Raw genomic sequence first — 19,761 nt, 5'->3', positions numbered from 1 at the left:
CAGTAGCCAGTACGTGCGCCATGGCCCTCTCAAAGGGGTTCTGACAGAAAGTTTAACATATTTAGTATTTTTATTGGAATACACATGTATCTATTTATGTAGGAACTGGGGTCCTGCACTTTGCACAACACTAAGACTGTAAACTAAAAACAAATAAAATAGGGCAGTGCAGACAAAAAAAAGCTGCCAAGTGATGATTAGTTCTTGGGTTTCTTATACAGGAGACAAGACTCACCTGTAAATGCAACGACATAGAAACAATTGCCACCATCTATGGTTGGCAGCATGAGCTTTAAGGAGTTTCCCAACTAAAAATCTACAGTAAAAAGAATCTCATCCTCTGCTCCCATGATGGTCCCTACGCCATATTTTCCAAGTGTTTTTAAACTCGAGGAGGAGATGTTTAACTTTAGTTGTGCTTGCAAGCATCAGCCGCAAATCACGATGTTGTCTCCCTCAACAAACTTCGTGCCATTTGACGTGGACTTCCGCATGGTCGTGCTCATGATTCTCCCAGTCTGTCAAGTGCAAAACCATATACACAAGAGGTGGTTGAAGGGGGAGGGGTAAACCGTGCCGCTCAACCGATAGAAGGCGGGTCGGCATAATGAAGGGTTAAAGCCAGTCGTTTATGGTCACGTGCAAGTTATTAATGAACCCACTGTGATCGAAAGAAACTGGAAACAAATTTTACTAAAAGGGATGGAAATCCGTTATCCTTTTGAGGTGCAGCTTTTAGAGTGCAGAATGCCAGGTAATGCATGGATAACACACTCCCCAAAGAATGCGACGTGGTGAAACGCATTCATCCTCTGCACTCTCCTGGCCCCTCCTAAAGGGGATTAGCTTCTAGGCAAGGTGTGTGCCTAGTAGAAAGCCTAGCTTTCTGGTTTGTAAAGTGCGTGAAATATGACTGCTGTGCCATTGACGTGTGATTGAGGCAGTGCAGACTACTGTCGCCGAACGTTACATCCTTGTGAGGGGATGGCTGTGCTAAGGTTTAGTGCACATGTAAAGCTGTCTGATATTCCTCTTGTGAAGGTCATTAGTACTTTTCTGTATTGCCTGGCAACAGGCCCCCGGGTGAGGTGCGCGTGCTACAAATACAAATAACACAGTTACCTCAAAATGCCAATGTCTATGTGGGTGGAGGTGGCAGAGAAGGTAGTTCAATTACAGCCATGATCCCTATTAGCAAACTCTCATCTCCTTTGGACTATTACTCAAAATCGAGGAAAATGTTGAATCTTTAACAAGCTTTTTAAGAGGGTATTAAGAGAATTTCAAAATATTTTTCGGTTTTTGTTGCACTTTACGTTCTCTCTCATGAATGTGATGTTCAAAAATGTGCATGTTTGACACTCCTGTTTTCTTAGGATAAACGCGTGTGTGAATGTAAGGACAACTACATTGGCGACGGTGTAGACTGTGAGGTGAAGGCGCTGCCAATCGATCGGTGTTTACAGGACAACGGCCAGTGCCACGTCGACGCTGACTGCGCCGATCTCCACTACCAAGGTCAGTGGTCCCCATGCAGTCTGACCTGTCCCCACTCACAGGGATCGTGGGGTGACTCAACAGGGAGCATCCAACTGAGAGAAGCCTTGTGTTTATGCACAGTCAATTTTGCATGAAAAAAATGGAGCAGACTTATGCACACTATCTTTATGTTACAGTTAAAACATCTCTTTGTGACACAGTCACTCTCATTACCTGTGGAAATCCCATTTACAAATTTGTTAATACGTTTTTTTTTTACTTCTGCACAGAATTTTTGATTCAGTTCAGAGAAGTGCATTAAGGGTGCATACGTTCACTTATATCCATTTCTAATCTCAAATGTATTTCCAGTGTATGTTATTATCCACCACATTCAGAATATTATACTGGTAGAATACGAATTGTGTGAGGTTTGGTGCATTGTGTTCAGACTGGGAACCTGCACCTATGGGTGGAGGGTCGATCCATCGGAGGTGACGCAGGCGTAGGTGTGCCCTGACACCGCCCTTTGGTGCTGTTCCTGCAAGTTCTTTTGCACATGATGTTAATATTTGCAGTGGATCTCAGTCATCTGTATATTCTAAGGTTCCTGGCAATATGTCCCCTGATGATCACATGTCTTTTCATCTAATTCTATCTTGGCTTATCAAGGACATATCGGACTTAGAACATAGATCTAACGTAAAGACCAGAAATCTTTTATTCTTTTTTGATTTGTAGGGTATTTGCTCTTGTCACTTTTACATGACTTAGACAGTAAGTATTAAAGAGCATTCAAGAGTGAGAGTCTCCCTCTCTGACTCATGAGCAGAGCAAAGCCAAGCCTCTACAAAAGTGAATATATTGCTCATCATCTGAGAAGCACAATCAATCAATCAATCATAGCATTTGTAGAGCACACTACATACCCGTGGGGGTCTCAAGGTGCTAGGGGGGGGGAATGCTGCTATTGTTCGAAGAGCCAGGTCTTGAGGAGTCTCCTGAAGGTTAGGAGGTCTTCGGTCTGCTGTAGACGGATGGGTAGGGTGTTCCATGTCTTGGCGGCGTGGTGGGAGAATGATCTGCCGCCGGCGGTCACTCTTCGCATGCGGGGGACGGTGGCGAGGGCGTGGTCTGTGGAGCTGGCGGGCGGGGGTGTAGAAGCCGAGTCGTCTGTTGTGAAAGTGTTCACCGTTTTTCTTAGTTACCCATCCATTGAGTCACTCAAAAGACCCCACAGTTAGGAAAGACTCCCTGACACACCTGAGCTGCACTCACGAAAGGCTACTCCACAAACTCTCAGGGACTTTACCAGTGCTGGAGGCGGACGGCACAATGCTGCGATCTAGCTTCTGTGCACTCAAAGCATCATTGACTATAGAAGTTGAGCATGACCTTCTCCTGGATCATATCCAAAGCTATAAGCACATGCACACAATTGCATAGACATGCTAACATGATCACTTTCCTGACCACAGTCATCAGCTTCTGCCATCTTGTGTCCTAGAGATGGACGGCAATCTTATTCCTACCTCTGGTCTCCAGCCCCCTGGTTGCTACTTCATTGAAAACGAATAGTAGACTTTTCATGTCACACACATGGGTTCTAGAAGCAGAAATTATTTAAGTTGATACAAATATGTTAGCAGAAAGGATACACTACTAGAGGAAACAAAGGGCCTGATTTAGAGTTTGGTGGACGGGTTACTCCTTTGCGGTTGTGAGTGCCTATTCACCTAACCCTGAACCTGGCCCATGATGTGGCCTCTTGAACTAGGAGTTAACGGGTTGGGTTCTCCTGCTGCCTCACTTCCTTCTTTGCTGTTCTGCACTGTGTGAAGTTCTATTAATAAATATTCCCTGCTTTTTATTTAGATTCAACAGTTGGGGTGTTCCATTTACGATCCCCCAAGGGGCAGTATAAATGGACTTATGATGAAGCAACTAAAGCCTGTGCAGACGAAGATGCTACAATGGCTACTTACAATCAATTGCTATATGCTCAGAAGGTGAGACATTTTGAACTTTGTGTTTCAGTAGTGTAAGACATTGTAGTAGTAGTTAAGGGGGGTGAGAACCAATTGCAAATAATATTCACAGTCCTCGTAAGAGTGAACCACTAAAGGAACTAAATAAAGTTGTGCTTAACCCTCTCGTAGCTTGATACAAAGCAGTCAGGCTTAACTTAGAGGCAATGTATAAAATATTTGGGCAGTACTCAAACAGTAACAAAGTGAAAACAAAACACAAAAACAATCCCAAACCAATTCAGAAAAATGAGAATATTTTAATAATGAAATTACACCAAAACAATAAAAATCCAATGAGAGGAACCAGAGATATGAATTTTGAATTGAAAATAGCACCAAAAAGCACAAAGCGTTAACTGTGGTTTTGTAGACATGTTAAACTGAGCCAAAGTCAAAAGTTAAGGCCGGCCATGATGGAATACTGGTCGGATACAGGGACCAGGTTCGTCCTGGTGGAAAGTTTACCTTCTGACTTGGAAACTTTTCTGGAGGAAAAAGTGGTGGATAAAGAGTCATCGGTGGGGCAAGCTGGATACAAATTGTTTCTCAATGATGGTGGGCTGCTGAAAAGCGGGTTCCCGGTGTGGTTCTTGACAAAGGCAGGAAAGCTCCAAGCAAATCCAAGGTCTGTGCCCGGGAAGGCCTCAATGTTGATCAGATGCTGTTCGGCATCGCTCTCGATGAATCCCTTCAGGTTTACTCCTAGAAACTATTCTTAAAGTCCAATCTCCTTTAGCAGGGCAAAGCAGCAAGCTGAGGAAGATTGGAGATTCAATGTCGAAGGCTGTGGCTTTGATGGTGATTCTGATCTCCATCTGTTCTCCAGGCAGACAATGGGCAAAAAGCATTAGAATTTCTCTTCTTGTAGTTTGGGGTCAGGAGGGACACACTCTCTAACACCAGCCCAGGGTCTAGGACCTGGCGGGCACCATTGGGGTGTTTGGACTCACTCCAACAGAGGCCAGCAGCAGGGTCCAGGGCAGGTTCACATGGAACTAGTCAGCTGGGCAGTTGCAGGAAGAGAGGCCTATGGAACCTGCTTTAGTCCCTGTAGCTCAATCAGGAGTTCAGTCAACTGACCTTGAAGTAACTTCTGGAATACTGGGTTCAAGAAAAGCTGGCTCTATCTTCCTTCATATTCTTCAGACAGCAGGGCAGGTCTTCTTCTGATGCTTTTACAGGTCTAGGAGTGGCCCGAGGAGAGTACTAGGGATGTCACATTTATGCCCTAGGCCAGCTTGTAGGTGGGGAAACTCCTGGCCACTCCCTAATCAGTGGGGTAAAAGCTCTCAAGGGTGACCCTACACACTTTTGCAGAACCTCCTTCAAGATTTACTGTAAACTATCCAGCAGTACCCTTCTTTCCTAATCCAACATTGCAGAACGTTTCATCCCCTGGTCTAAGCTCCATTTTCAGACCCATAGGTGTGGCTATGATAATGGGAAAACCCTCTCTTGTGGTCACTCCAAACAGTTCTGGGACAGATTTCCCTCCCACTGAGTTTGGGGCCAAATTTTCTTGAAAGACAAATGGGAGGGACACCTAGGTGTAAGCTACATCTGCCAGTGACATGGTAGGCATCATGTATACCTCAGGAAGGGAGCTGGGCACAGCCCCCAGCCCATCTTGCTCAAGGAAGAAAAACACCTCTCCAAACCCACGGCTTTTTTCCACTGCCTGGGAGCAATCCACATCCCACCACAGGATAGCCATTGGCAGTCATGTGACAATGGTAGAAAGGCCCTCGTAGCTTCAGGCAGAAAATTGACATCTTTCTAAAAGTCTCATTTCCAAAATGGTAATATAAAAACCATCCTGAGCATTAATTTAAATTTCTATAAAAATGAGTCCTTGACCACTTCTTCTATCTGCTCGCAATTCGAAATTAAGCTTGATAAATTATTATAGGTTTTTTACTGCCAGAATATTTAAAATATTAAATGTACAGGTCCTGCTATTTACATACCACACACCTAGTCATAGAGTATATAGGGCTTACTTTGGTGGTGACCTCTAAATATTAGAGAGGAAGGATTACGCCTGGCAAAAGGTTTTTATATTTTGCCAGGTCAAAATGGCAGTTTAAAACTGCACACCCAGACTGCAGTGGCAGGCCTGGAGAGATGTTTTAAAGGGCTACTTTAGTTGATTGCATATTGAGCGCTACTGCCAACGAATATTATTTAATTTACAGCCCAGGGTACATGTAGTACAAAAGACTAGGGACATACAAGTAAATCTAAGGGTATACCAATACCAATTAAGGTATACCATTTCTAACATGTTTAGAGAGGACAGCACAAGCACTTTTCCACTGGTTAGCATGAGTAAAGTGTGTAGAATCATGTGGCCAGCAAAAAAGGGTCAGTAAAAAAGATACAAAAATCTGCAGGAATGCCTCACAAAAAATTGTAATTTTTAACAAATATTATCATGAACATACTTTAAATAAGTCAATGGTAACTGCTAATAAAGGGGATTCCGTATGCAACTAATTTTTACAATTTCAATTTTTTGATAACCTTGAATAAGCCATATAGGGTAGAATAGACTTTTGTGACCACATAGTGTTTATGATTCAAGAAACAAAACGCTTTGTTGGCGAGTTTATTTATCCCCTCATAATTTTACGTACTGTAACATAAGAAGTTGTTTTCAAGTGCCAGTTTCATTGATTAGTTGGGATCTCCGGCAACTGTAAGTGCAGATGGCTAATTATCAGGCTGTTTGTTAATCTTTACTGGCGCTACATATTTAGGGGCCAGCTACGTGAGCTCCCCTTATCTTCACAGTGGTCATGGTCCACTTGTAGATTACATCTCGTCTAATTGAACATTACCACCATTAATAGTTCAGATGCTTACACTGAGCTACACTAATCACCTTAAGAAACCTCTCACTAGATGCATTTTTCCACCAATTACCTATAGCTACGCCATGTTCATATGCACATTGTTTCTTTTAGAAATACATCATTCATTCACAAATAGCTTGGGGAAGGTGTATTCAACATGCAAGAAGCCGGTTGTTACTAGCTTGGTTCCCAAGTGTGCTGTTCTTGCAAGCACACACCAAACTTTTTGCCAATTCTTGTTGATATTCTTTCACAAAATATTCTTTATTTCATATTTGTTTCGAGCCAATACGTGTTTCGTCCAGCCTAATCATCAAACGTTCCTCAGGGATAGAGAATATGCATAAATTAAAAGTACTTTAGGGTACCATATATGAGTACAGATCATACACCCAATATTAACAAAATCCAAGGGTTGTGATTGATACTGTACTAAATACCCTGTGCATACCTAAATCCCAATATTTTGCACCAATTGCATATTTCACATAAGATACATTACCAACTTTAATACCAAGGTACAAAGTTCATGCATAATTAATAACAGTTTATAGTAATAATATCCCAGGGACATAAGAAAAGGTAGCACTTGCTGTAGTGAGGCTGCGCATTTAGAGTAAGTCACCAAAGTGAAAAAGTATACGTAGCTAAATTATCATTGATATTGAAAACACACTTTGGATATCACTACAAAAATGCTGAAGTCCACGTCCCACGTTCCAAATAATGTGGTCTTCAATCCAAAAGTAAAGGTTCTAAAAACGAAATCACTAAGGGCCCTATTATGATGTCGGTCGGTAAGCCTCTGTCCGCTCGTCGGAGGCTTACATACCGACTTCATTGGTTTACATAACGACCACTGAATCATAATGTCGGTAGACAGAATCTAAACTGGCCGGTCAAACCGACTGGCTTCCGATGGGCACAAGGAGCCCATCCGCCAGTCGGAAGCCGCACATAATCCCAAACGGACAGCTTTTCCACCGTCTGGATTGTGATGTCGGTTTCAGACAGGCTTTCCATGTTGGGCTTTACGACATGGAATGTCCATCATAAAGCGACTTTGGAGGCCCCTTCCACAGCATCCAGTTGGGGACCCAGGGGTCACCCATGGTGTCCCCTGTGAATCCCTGCACCGTGGGGCAGGCACCCTGAGGTTCCTTGCACACAGTGCAGGGATTTATACAAACTCCCATTTCTCTATAGGAGCTAATGCTCCGGGCGGTTTCCGCCTGCACCTCAAGCTCTCATAAAGAAATGGGAGTTTGCGACCGCACCAGGTGTAGTCGCATCCTAATTGCGGTTTCGGGATCACCAACCTGACGTCAGTCAGTTCCGCATCTGCAAAGATGGTGGTTGGATGGAACGCAGGCGACATCATAATGAGAGACTATGTCTGAATCACAACAAAGGAATAGTTATTCAAAACCTTCCTCATAAGTAACATAAATAATAATTCCAGTTCTCATGTGACCCTATGTAAAATCGCCAAGGTGTAACCTAAATAGAAAACACCATGACAAAAAAAAAACCTTTCAAAATGTTCCCCATCAAGAATCCAACCTAACTTTAGAGCGAGTCCATACATCCCTATAGGAATTATTTAGACACCATGCTACTTGTCATGACACCCATTTGAAAAGAAACAACCTTCCCCTGACTATTACAAACGTACTGCACTTATTTGCATTAGCAAGCCCACTACTTGCTGACTATTTGTAAGTAGACATGGGTGGAAGGTTCCAATTCATAAACATCCAAGCTAAATCTGATGGGAATGGTGTAAAAATCCCTATATTAATATATTACGCAGTCATCAACAGAGCTGGACTGGAAAGCCAAAGCAGCCCTGACAAATATCGTAAGTCCAGCCCGTGCGTCCCATGGTGAGCCAGTGCATCAAGCGAGTCTAACCACTACAAAGGGGTTTGAGGCGTTCCCAACCAAACAAAATTTGGGGGAAAATGGTCAAACTGTTGCACTCTACAACACATTTTTCATTATATATTCAATTGTAATAGCTCCTAAATAGAAGTAAATGCTGACTTTACAGTGGATCAGGATACAAAAATCTTTTTTGGAGTCCTTTATGATTCCCTCACCATCACCCTCCAACAGTGCCCCTCATCTCTTTACAGCCCCTATCTCACATGTATTTCATTAATTTTCTTGCGCATCTCATGCCAGTGTAGTGTGTTGGAGCATTTTAAATCTCTCTCACACATACACACCAAAAACAAGGACAAATGTTGGAGGAGATGGAAGAGTAGCAAAACACTGACACATGTTTTGGGACTGCCTGGAACTCCAGTCCTACTGGAAGAAAGAGTTGGAGGCATTAGATAACATCTTCTTAAAGAAGATGCCCAGCTACTCAGCATACACATTATTGGGGCTACCAAACAAGGGCACATTTCCTCTTTTCTCAAAAAGGGGAATATCCCATTGGCCTGACAGTTTTGCATTGTATTACAAAAGTAAAGATTTTTTTTTTATGTATGCTGTACGTAGGAGACTTACTACCAGATATATTATATGCATATGAGTGTTTACCATGACATTTGCAACAGTGAACAAAACTGGAAGGTGGTTCTTTGCCCACAAAAAAAGTTCAAATATGTGTAAACTATAATTGGCATGGAGACAAAGGATCAATACATAGATGGGAGATAATCCATTATAACACAGTTTACGGTCTCTATAAGATTTTATGAATCGTTTATGAATTGTTTTGTCTTGTAATACTTTTAATGCTGTATACCTAATCACAATTTCAGTAAAGGAAGAGAAAGCACTGTATGTGAGCGTATGAATAATATGTGGTAGAGGCAGAAAAAGAAAAACATAGGAAACATTATTTTGTTATTGGCTACTATAACCAAGTTCCCTTTGTGTCAAAAGGGTTGCTCTCAAATTCTTTCTTTGAGACAGGTCAGAACAGCCCTATGGAGAAGACTGGGACTCCCAACATACAGGATGGGTTACATAGATTATGGAAAATCATCAACTCACACTAACAATATTCTCAGAGGTGGGGGGCGTGGCCAAGCAGCATGGCCGACAGGACGTGAGCTCCACCAGCTCCGTCCCGAAGACCAGCAAAATCCTGTACTTTCTCCTGCCCGGGCTCTCCCGATAGCCGGAAAGCGTGTCGAGGGAAGCGGTAACCCCGCCGGTACCCCTGAGCCCGAATGAAGGGACCCGCGACCTGCGCTCCTCTGTAGGCAGCAAAGCTAATGCTCCTGGGGGCGGCGCTGTCGCGTTGAATCACGCGACGCCGCGGACTGGGCCTGCACGGTGGGGCCGGACTGCGGGCGTACCACCCAGGGCTTCCCGATCTGAGCGGGCTACCTGATGAGCGCCTGTGGCCTGACCGGGGCTCCCTGAATGTAGGCGGTGGATCGGGAGACGGCGGCGCAGAGATCCTACTGCTGAGAGGCGGCGAGGGAGACGGGACGGAGGCGCCGTCCATTTTGCGTCTCGATCCTCTGACGGAGCTCGGGGCCCCCCCCCCTATTGGTGCTGCTGGGGACTGCGGGCCCGGCCGTCGGAGCGACTACACCTCGCAGGGAGGGCTGTGAGTACTGCCTGCCTTGGCTCTCTATTTTAGCGCGGGGTGACTGCGGGGGTCCCGGACTGCTGTGTGCCTAGTTGGACCCGGCCCCTTCGCTGCAACTTGCGGAGATCTTTCACTTCTCCTTCCTCCCACCGCCATCCGACTTGGACACTGGTTTTGCCCTTCGCTGCCTTGCAGCATCGAGGGAGATTGAAGGGCAGCGCTGCTGGGGCTGAAACCGACCTGCGCCCCTCCCCCCACGTGCCCGCCATCTTGAGGACTGTACCGGGCGGCCTCCAAGGCGTCCGGGGCTGCTGGGGGCGAAGTCCACCTGTGTCCCTCCCTGCCTGGAACCGCGGGGCCTGGGAGATCCTGTGCTGTTGTTTCACATGCAGTGGGAACCACGAGGTGAGGAGGTGAGGAGGTGGTGGTGCCCGCGCTCCTGCTTTTGCTGGGGTCCCGAATCCTAGACCCCCACCAGTGGGTAGTGGATACCTGTTGCTCCTGTGCTTTCTTACCTCTCACCCTGACTGAACGGCCTTGGGTGCTACCTTCGCTGCATAATATGATATAGCATCATCTGGGCGCCACGGTCTGCGCCTCCGTGACCTGATCTGGATTGGTTGGGGGGGGCCTCCCTGGCCGGTTGCCCTTGAGGGGCGCGTCTTGGGATGCACGGACGCAAGCTTGGTGCTATGACGGCCCGCACGGGCCGTGGGTTGAAGGCCTCCCAGTCCAACACAATCGAGCAGTACACTACCCCTCGCCTGCCGTCACAAAGGATCACGCGGCAGACGGAGCCTGACGCTAGAAGTCCGGGCCCATCGGAGCCGTCCAGAGCGGAACTCCTCAAGGCTATTCAGGGTTCACACACTGCCCTGGAACGCCAGATAGAGACGGTCTCTATTGATGTCAACCTTTTGAGGACAGACCTTCGCAAAGTGTCAGACAAAGTTTCAGATGCGGAGGGCAATATCACCCAACTTCAGGGGGAGGTCGCTACCCTGCAAAAGTCTCTTGCCCAACTTACCTCTACTACCCGTGCATTGGAGAGGCGCGCCGAGGACGCAGAAGGGAGGGCGCGTCGGAGCAACATACGAGTGCTGGGAGTACCGGAACGACTGGAGGCGGGGAACCCTGAGCGCTTCCTAGAGACTTGGATCCGAGAACATCTGTGTCCAGATGGATTGTCCGGCGTCATTGTGGTGGAACGGGCACACAGGGCTCTGGTGCCCCCGCCGCGACCAGGGGAGGCTCCTAGGGCTCTCATTGCGAAAATCCTAAACTATAAAGACAGTGACTGTATTCTCAGGGCGGCGAGGGAGTCGGGGCCCCATATGATTGAGAACAGTCGCGTATCAATCTACCCTGACTATACCCAGCATGTCCAGGAACAAAGGAAGTCCTACTTGGGAGTCAAGCAAAAACTCCGGGATATGCAGCTTCAGTACATGCTTCTTTATCCTGCCAAGCTCAAGGTACTCTCCCAGGGCCGGGCACATTTCTTTGAGACACCAGCGGAGGTGTGGGAGTGGCTTGAGATCAGGGGGGATGACTTGCCCCCGGGTGAGCGAGGTGGCACGCGTGACACTTGGGGGACCAGGCCACAGAGGAGGCGGCGTGGCAGGAAGAAACGCCGTTCTGGGTCCCGTGGTTCTCCTGAGGCCCGACCCGTGGTGGGACCGGATAGGGCTATCCTTATGGACGACTCGCCGTCGAGACCTGGCTCGAGTTCGACTGGGGCGCCTGCTCCTAATGACGTATTGGTGCCGGATACTTTGCAGGAAACCCTGCTAAACACAGATTCTACGGCCCCGGTGGTCCCGGAGACTGCCCTACCGGCACCAGGGTTGGAATGATCATTGCTCTAATTTCAATGGCCACTCTGTGGCTCCGTCCTTACTTATGTGACCCTCCTTGGTCCTGCACTTCTTTGATCTGACGCACTACACCATTGTTGTTGGGGGCTTCTTGAACACTGGTTGGTACCCTGGGATTGGCATTTGGATCATGTGCTGCAGGGGGGAAGGGTGTGGGCTGGGCAGAGGTCCTTCCCGCATTGCTGACACGGCTGGGAGTTGTGCCCGGGTTCTTATCTCAGATCCACTGGGTCTTTCGGGGAGCTGGGAGGGTGGGTGGGTGGGGTTGGTTTGTTCTGTGTGAGTGTGTGTGGAGTGTGTTGTATGGGGTGGCTGTGCACGTCCTGGCACTGGCAGGGGGAGGGCGGGGTGGCGGTTTTGGTTGTTGCTATCCTATTGCTCGTGGGTGGTGGGGTTGAGGGGGTTCAAGTCAAAGTTTCAAATGTTGGGGTTGTTGGGGGGTGGGACTGGGGTTGTGACAATGATGACACTGGCATTTGGCGCATGTTGATTCCGTTCTGCGGGGTGCTTATTCTATGCGATGCATCCCTAGAATACTATGTGGCGAGGGCCTCCTGGCGTCGGCATAGGCTGTGCTTACACTGTTGCCCGGCAGGGCGTGATTTGTGGTCATGGGATTTAAATTCTTGACGTGGAATGTGCGTGGCCTGGGTACGTGCACTAAGAGGCACAGGGTCCTTACCTTCCTCAAACGCCATGGGGTTTCAGTGGCTTGCTTACAGGAGACCCACTTGGATGATGATGGTGCGCAGCGGCTGGCCAAGAAATGGAGAGGCCAGATTTTCCATTCTTCCTATTCTACGTATGCTAGGGGGGTTCTGATTTGGGTGGCCCCTGGGGTTCCCTGCGCTGTCCAATATATTGATGCGGATGTGGATGGCAGGTACATATTGGCGAAGCTCAGATTGGACGATAAAGTCCTTCTGATCCTTAATACGTATGCGCCGAATGTTGATGACCCGACATTTTTTTCCCAGATGCAAGATCTTGTGGCTCCGAGCCTGGACGCACCCCTCCTCTGGTTCGGGGATTTCGATTGCGTGCTACATCATGACCTGGACCGTCATCCACCTAGGGCGGGCACTAAGCCTCGTATGACGGCGTGCTTGCAGGAAGTGATGCATAACATAGGGGCAATCGATGTCTGGCGTGCCTGTCACCCCGCGCAGAAGCTTTACACATGTTATACCCCGACACATGGTACTCATAGTAGACTGGATAGAGTGCTGGCAGCCAACCTCCCCTCCTCTCTCACACTGACGGTTACACACCAGGCCCGATACCTATCGGATCATGCTCCGGTCACGTGCGTGGCACGATGGCCTGATCGGACGGAGCGCCCACGCACGTGGAGACTGCCGACTGACCTGCTCCAAGACCAGGTGGCCCGGGACCACGTGGCATCGACACTCTCCGATTATCTGGAACTCAACTGGGCGGGGAGAGATCTGTCCTATTCCACTAAATGGGAGGCGCTGAAAGCGGTCGTCCGCGGAGCATGCATGGGACTGTCGTACGGGGTCAGGAAACAGCTGCTATCTGACTTGCAGACTGCGGAGGCTGAGCTTTTATGCGTTCAGACCCGGCCTGATCCGGACGCCTCGGATCGACGGGTGGAGAGCCTTGCCCTGGGGTCGGTCCACGACATTCTCACGAGGCTCGATAAATTCACGCTCGGCCAATATAGACAGAGACTACACCGGGAGGGGGATAAGTCTGGACGATTGTTGGCCTGGATACTTCGTCGTGAGTTCACGGCCGAACGTATAGTGGCCCTACGGACGCCCAGCGGCGATATGGTCCATTCGGAGGCCGAGGTGCTCGCAGTTCTGCGAGACCATCTGCGGGTTGTGTATGAGGCTGACCTGTCCATATCTGAGGAGGTCTATCATTTATACCTTGAGGACCTCGGCCTGCAGATCCTGCCAGAGGCGGCGGCGAAAGACCTTGATGTCAAGCTGACGTTGGGTGAGATTACTGCGGCGATAGCCGCCCTCCCCCGGGCCAAGACCCCTGGCGGGGATGGATTCCCTGCGGAGTTTTACCATGAGTTCGGGCATACCCTGGCCCCCCTCCTTCTACAGGTCTACAATGAGGCTTTGAGTACGGGTACCCTCCCACCCACCTTGAATCAGGGTGAGGTTTGTATGATTTTGAAACCGGGGGGTGATAACACAGACCCCGCTTCTTAACGTCCTATCACTTTGATAAACTCGGACGCAAAAATGCTGACTAAGCTACTGGCCAATCGCCTTGCTCCGCACGTGGCCCAGCTCGTTCATCCGGACCAGTGTGGCTTTGTCCCTGGTCGTAATACGGCGATGAACTTGCGCCGCCTGAATCATGTATTGCATGAGGTCCGGGGGCGAGAGGCTCCCCATGTGCTGGTCTCCGTTGACCTGGCTAAAGCCTTTGATACGGTGCATTGGGGTTACCTGATGCATGTACTCTTAAAGATGGGTTTGGTCCCGGATTTCGAGACTGGATCCGGGTTCTCTATGGAGCGCCCCGGGCCAGGGTGCGTCTGGGTTCGGCCCGCTCCGATGAATGGCCGTTGGGGAGGGGTACCCGGCAGGGCTGCCCGCTGTCCCCCCTTCTGTTTGCCCTTGCGATTGAGCCCCTGGCCGTATCTGCCCGCAAGGAATTGCATGACTGGGGTATCGTAGTGGGAGACACCACCAATGTCGTCTCCCTATACGCCGATGATGCGCTCTTCTACCTGACTTCTCCGGTGGAGGCCCTCCCCGCTTTGTTGCGACTTTTGGACCGTTTTGGTGCGGCCTCTGGACTGCGCATGAACGTCAATAAGTCCCTGGTGTTCCCACTAACTCCTAGTGTCCTCGACCCGGCTGCGGATTCTTATTATTTGGGCCTCCGGTGCGAACGCCTGGCGTTCCGATACCTGGGTGTTCAGGTGGCCGCCTCCGACGAGGCTCTCTTGACTCATAACGTAGACAAAATTCTTGTGGCCCTCCGTAAATCTATTGCCTTTTGGAACACGCTCCCTCTCTCCCTTATGGGACGACTGGCAGTTGCCAAGATGGTGATGCTTCCTAGAGTCCTATATGTGCTGCAAAATACCCTATGCCCATTGCCCCCCCGGGTGTTTCGTACGCTGAATTCACTCCTCACGTCCCTGCTCTGGGCGGGTGGACGTAGCATGGTCGCGTTGCGCACAGTGACGCAGTGTTGGGATGAAGGCGGCCTAGAGGCCCCGAGATTTGATCTATACTACTATGCTGCGCAGCTTCTCCCAGCGGCCAGGTGGTTCGCTGACGACGAGAACTGGGAATTGGCATTGTTGGCGGGTGCGGCTTCGGACAAGGACTTACAGGAGGCTCTCATGCGGGGTCGGGGCGCTGATGACACTCTGCCCTATGTCGTCAGGCATACGGCTAATATTTGGCAACAGTTTGTTGAGCGGGTTCTGCGTCGTGCGCCGTTTCACAGGGAGCTCTCCCTTTGGATCCTGGCCCCGATACTCACAATGGAGGCAAATATGTCTTTCCGGGAGTGGCGCCTTGGCGGTTGCGAGACCCTGGCGGATCTTTATCCGGACGACTCTTTTGTGTCCTTTGAGAGGGCGGCGGACTCCTTTGGACTCCAGGAGGGACAGTACCTCCACTACGGATATCTCCGGGATGTGGCCAGGACGACGTGGCCCCAATTCCCAGAGGCGCCCCAGCTCACTAATACCCTGGACATCATTTTGTCCTGTGGCAGAGGTAGGCGACTGATTTCCCTCCTTTACTCAGCCATGCGCAAAGACTCGACTCCCCCGTTGGCGCCAGCTTGGGTGGCTTGGGAAGCGGACCTGGGGATTGAATTGGATCCGGCTCAGCGGAAGCGAATTGGACTATTGACTCGCAAAGTATCTTGTAATGCGCGTTTCAAATTGATCCACTTTAACTTTGTCCATCGCACATATATGACGCCTGCCTCCCTCCACCGTATCTCCTCGGATAGGCCCCATACTTGCCCGAGGTGTAGTGCAGAGAGGGCGGGATTCCTTCATCTGGCTTGGGAGTGCCCCTTGGTGCATGATTTTTGGAATAAGGTGGTTGCTCACATTACTCGGATCACACATCTTAAGTTGCAACTAGTCCCGCTTCACTGTTTGCTAGCGTTAGTGCCCAAACCCAGGAAGAGGGGACTGTCTTACAAATTACTGCAACTCCTGCTGGTCCTGGCGAGGAGACGGGTGGCCATTACCTGGATGGGCCAGAGGGCTCCTGAAATTCCTAGTTGGTTGCGGGACGCCAGGGAATGGGCCTTGGCAGAGGAGACACATATGCAGCGCACTCGCAGGGATGGGAAACTCCAGGATGACTTACTCGCTTGGAGAGCCATGTGTATCGAGGGGATGGAGGGGGATGACTCAGACGCCTCCAGCGCTGAGCTGTTTTCCTCCGCTTCCTCGGAGTCTGATGAAGGTGGGGGGGGACCTGGGGAGGGGTGTCTGGGGGTAGTGTAGCAGTCCCCTGAGCCATGCCGATATTCCTTATTGCATACATTTGTCTCTTATTGTGATTCCCATTTGACCACACTGTACTATGAGGACCGCGTTCTAATGGGCCCTTGCCTTCATCTCCTTATGTGATCGTATCAGCGCTACAAGTGCCATTCATGGGGTTTTTCGTTGCTGTTATGTTGTTGTTTAGGTTGGAACTGCATCGTGCATGAAAATTGGCGTAGACATTGATATTGTTTCTTTGAACTTTGAGGCACAAGAGCGAATCCCTTTACTTGTTTAACAGGTTCACCGTGACGCCGCCCTGCCTCCGGGATGTGGGCCTTTCCTGGCTGTGTACTCCCTTTGGCCCTGACCTACCTGTTCCTTATGTGTCGACTGGCTTGCTGACTGTATAAATTGTGCCTTCTTTACTATCCTCGCCAACAAAAATAAAATTTATAAAAAAAAAAAACAATATTCTCAGAGGTTCAAGACACTATGGGTCCCATTTCTGGGTTATCTCAGGATATTTTGCCAGTAAGTTCGGGGAATTCATCTGCATTGGATACCTCAAAGTGATGAGTCATTTCAACACAACTTACCACACAAAGGGCTGCATACTCCCTGTAGTTAGTCATAGGTTTTCACTAGAGCCTCAGGGACAGAAGGTTCCAACAACCTTGGACCCAGCACCTGGTCACCTGAAGGTGCTCTGCCAGCCCATCTGTGGATCCTGCAGAAACGACTCATCTCTTCGGCTGCGCAGCACAATCCTGAGCAGAACCGATGCATCGCCCCTGCTGTGAGGGTTCTCCCAGCGCAAGGACTCCACATCGACATCATAGCTTGCATCAAAATTATTGATGTACGCAGCTTCGTCAATGCAGGCCCTTGCATTGCAAATATCTAGAAGATAGCAGCATCAGTGACGATGCAGGTTCTTGCATCACAGCTCTTCAGAACCAATGCCTCCACTAGTCAACGTATCCTCGACGGTGAGCTTCGTATCGCAATCCCTCAGTGATGCAAGACCTCCCATGGTAGTTTTGCAGCCTCTCGTAACCAACGCATCATCTTGGCTGCCCAAGGCATCCTCGGCATGGAATCTCGCAATGCTCCATAACCAGAATTTTAGGTACTCTTGTTTAGCAGGTTCTACTGGGTTCCTGTAGCCAAGCGACTCTCCACCACAGTAATCATGAAATTGTGTCTTTGTCTCGGTCCAGAGCAAACAGATATCCACAGTTGGTGCTTTGTGCTTTTTAGCGTTATTTTCACTGAAATCTTTTAAATTGCATATCCCTGGTTTTACTGATTGGATTTTTGTCATTTTGGTCTTGGTTTATTTATTAAAATGTACTCTATCTTTCTAATTGGGTGTGGGGATTTTTCTTGTGCTGTGTTTTCACTTTATTACTGTTTGAAGTGCTGCAAAAATACTTTTTTTACATTGCCTCTAAGTTAAGTCTGACTGCTCTGTTCCAAGATTGAGCATGAGTTAATTTGGGGTTTGTTTTTGCCTCACCCTGACAATGATTGTGGTTGCTGCTTGAGTAGGGTTTCTCATCCCCCTCAACCAACAATCCAATTTCTCACAAAAACATATTTGACTTTAAGAAGTAGACAAATAGACAGCTATAATAAATGTTTCTATGTTCATTCCCTGCTCTGTTACAATTAAAATTATTTTGATCGAGTGCATTTGCTTGCAAAGAGTAACAAAAGCAAAATAATTAACTATGATGCCCATCTACCCCAAGATCACTTGCCAGAATTGGAAGCATTGGCATCAAAGATGGTGGCCCTGGACAACACTACCCTTGGGACTGGCCAGCTCCAGCTGTGGCCTCACAGTTAAAACCTTTCCCAGTGGCTATTTCTTAAGGAGGATTATACATGCTGATTAACTGGACATTCTGCCTCAACTCTAGGCAGCAGGTTTCCTGAGTGATGCATCCTTTACAAACTTCAACTGTTCATAATTCTAGACAGCATGGTCCAAGATTGATGCAGCCAATACTTTCTGAGCTGCAGTTGTGGGTATCTAGCTTCAATTCAGGAACGTTATTTTACAAAATACTAGTAGAATGGATTATAGAAAACTGTTTTTTGAGGGGAGAGATGTGATCTACTTGTTATATTGGGGACTTTGGAACCTGGTGATAAAACTCTAATCCCTGCACTGGCAGATGAAAAGGCATGGTTCTAAAAAAAATACCACTTAATTATTGTTAGAAATAGGATTCTTGTTTTGCTGAGATATGCACCGAGGCCAGGCAGGAGCTACCACTCTGGTCAGGGTAAGCTAGATAAGCACTAAAAGATATCGGGGCATATTACCAAGCAATAGCGATATTTATCGCTATTGCTTGGTTAGAGACAAAGATTTACCGCAGCGCTGCGGCGATTTTTACCGCAAATAAACCTTGGTATTACCGAGATAAACCCCCTTGATAATATGCCCCATCCTTTCTATTTACCCTCTGGTAGCTTGGCTCAGAGCAGTCAGGCTCATGTAAAGAGGCAATGTTTAAAGTATTTGTGCACACAATACCACAATGAATACACCACAAACCACTCCACACAGGTTTATAAAACTAGATTATTATAAACAAAACAAGACCAAAATGACAAAAATCCAATGTATAGATGTTTTGATAATGAATTTTCAAAGAATAAATGCAGTAAAGTGCTTAGAAGCAAATATTGCTGGAAAGGATAATTTAGGTCGCACTGGACCAGGGCAGAGTCAAAGTTCAGGCCAACCGCAATGGAGCTCTGGACGTCTATAGGACCCACACAAGCCCAGGTCAACAAAGTGCCTTTCCTTGTTGCAAACAGCGAGATGTGTCGATGTCCATGATGGGTTGATCTTTTCCACACAGTGTAGGTGATACATCAGTTGCGAAGACGGTTGCCAGAGTCGAAAGATGTCGAGCAATGCACCAGATTGTGCAATGTGGTTGAGAGGATGCTTCGATCTCACCAAGCTGCAGCCGCAGTGATACCCTCCCCGATGGGTCGATCTCTGGAGCCAAAGTGCTGGTTCCAAGACGATGTGCCCATTTTACTCCTGCAACCGGGTTGATGCACCAGTTCTGCTACACACAGATAGGAGATGCATTGAAATCCGTGCTGCAACTCTCTGGGCCACATCCAGTGAGCCGGGCACAGGAGCTGAGGTAGAGAATTTGATATCCCTGAGTCTCAAGCGACAGGAGGCAAGCCCAGAAGCCCTTGGAGATCACTTGAAGTGTAGGCAGGGTCCAGCTCTCCTTTAGCAGAGTCAGAGAGCAGTAGGGCAACAAACAGAAAAGCAGGCATTACTGATCAGCAGTCCAGTTGAGTCCTTCAAGCAGCAGAGCACTTCTTCTGGCAGAACTTCAGTTACAAGTCCAATAGTGTCGGATTTTCAGGGGTCAGAGACCAGTATTATATCCAAAAGCGCCTTTGGTGTTGGGGTGACTTCAAAACAGCTCTCTGTAGTGCACAGGTATCCCTTTCACCT

General features: G+C 48.3%; 1 protein-coding gene across 1 annotated transcript in view; it reads left to right on the top strand.

Moving 5' to 3' along the window:
• STAB2 (stabilin 2) overlaps positions 1 to 19,761 on the top strand; it is an 880,852-nt gene that overhangs the window by 801,953 nt on the left and 59,138 nt on the right. The window contains exons 60-61 of the mRNA XM_086919174.1: positions 1,377 to 1,518; positions 3,355 to 3,488. Coding sequence (XP_086775300.1) covers positions 1,377 to 1,518; positions 3,355 to 3,488 — 276 coding nt within the window. The remainder of the gene's footprint in view (positions 1 to 1,376; positions 1,519 to 3,354; positions 3,489 to 19,761) is intronic.

The sequence above is a fragment of the Lissotriton vulgaris genome, chromosome 1_1 (assembly GCF_964263255.1).
Source record: "Lissotriton vulgaris chromosome 1_1, aLisVul1.2, whole genome shotgun sequence".
In the NCBI taxonomy this organism is placed as follows: Eukaryota; Metazoa; Chordata; class Amphibia; order Caudata; family Salamandridae; genus Lissotriton; species Lissotriton vulgaris.
Note: the sequence above shows the minus strand (reverse complement) of the source record. Positions and strands in the feature narration are given on the sequence as shown.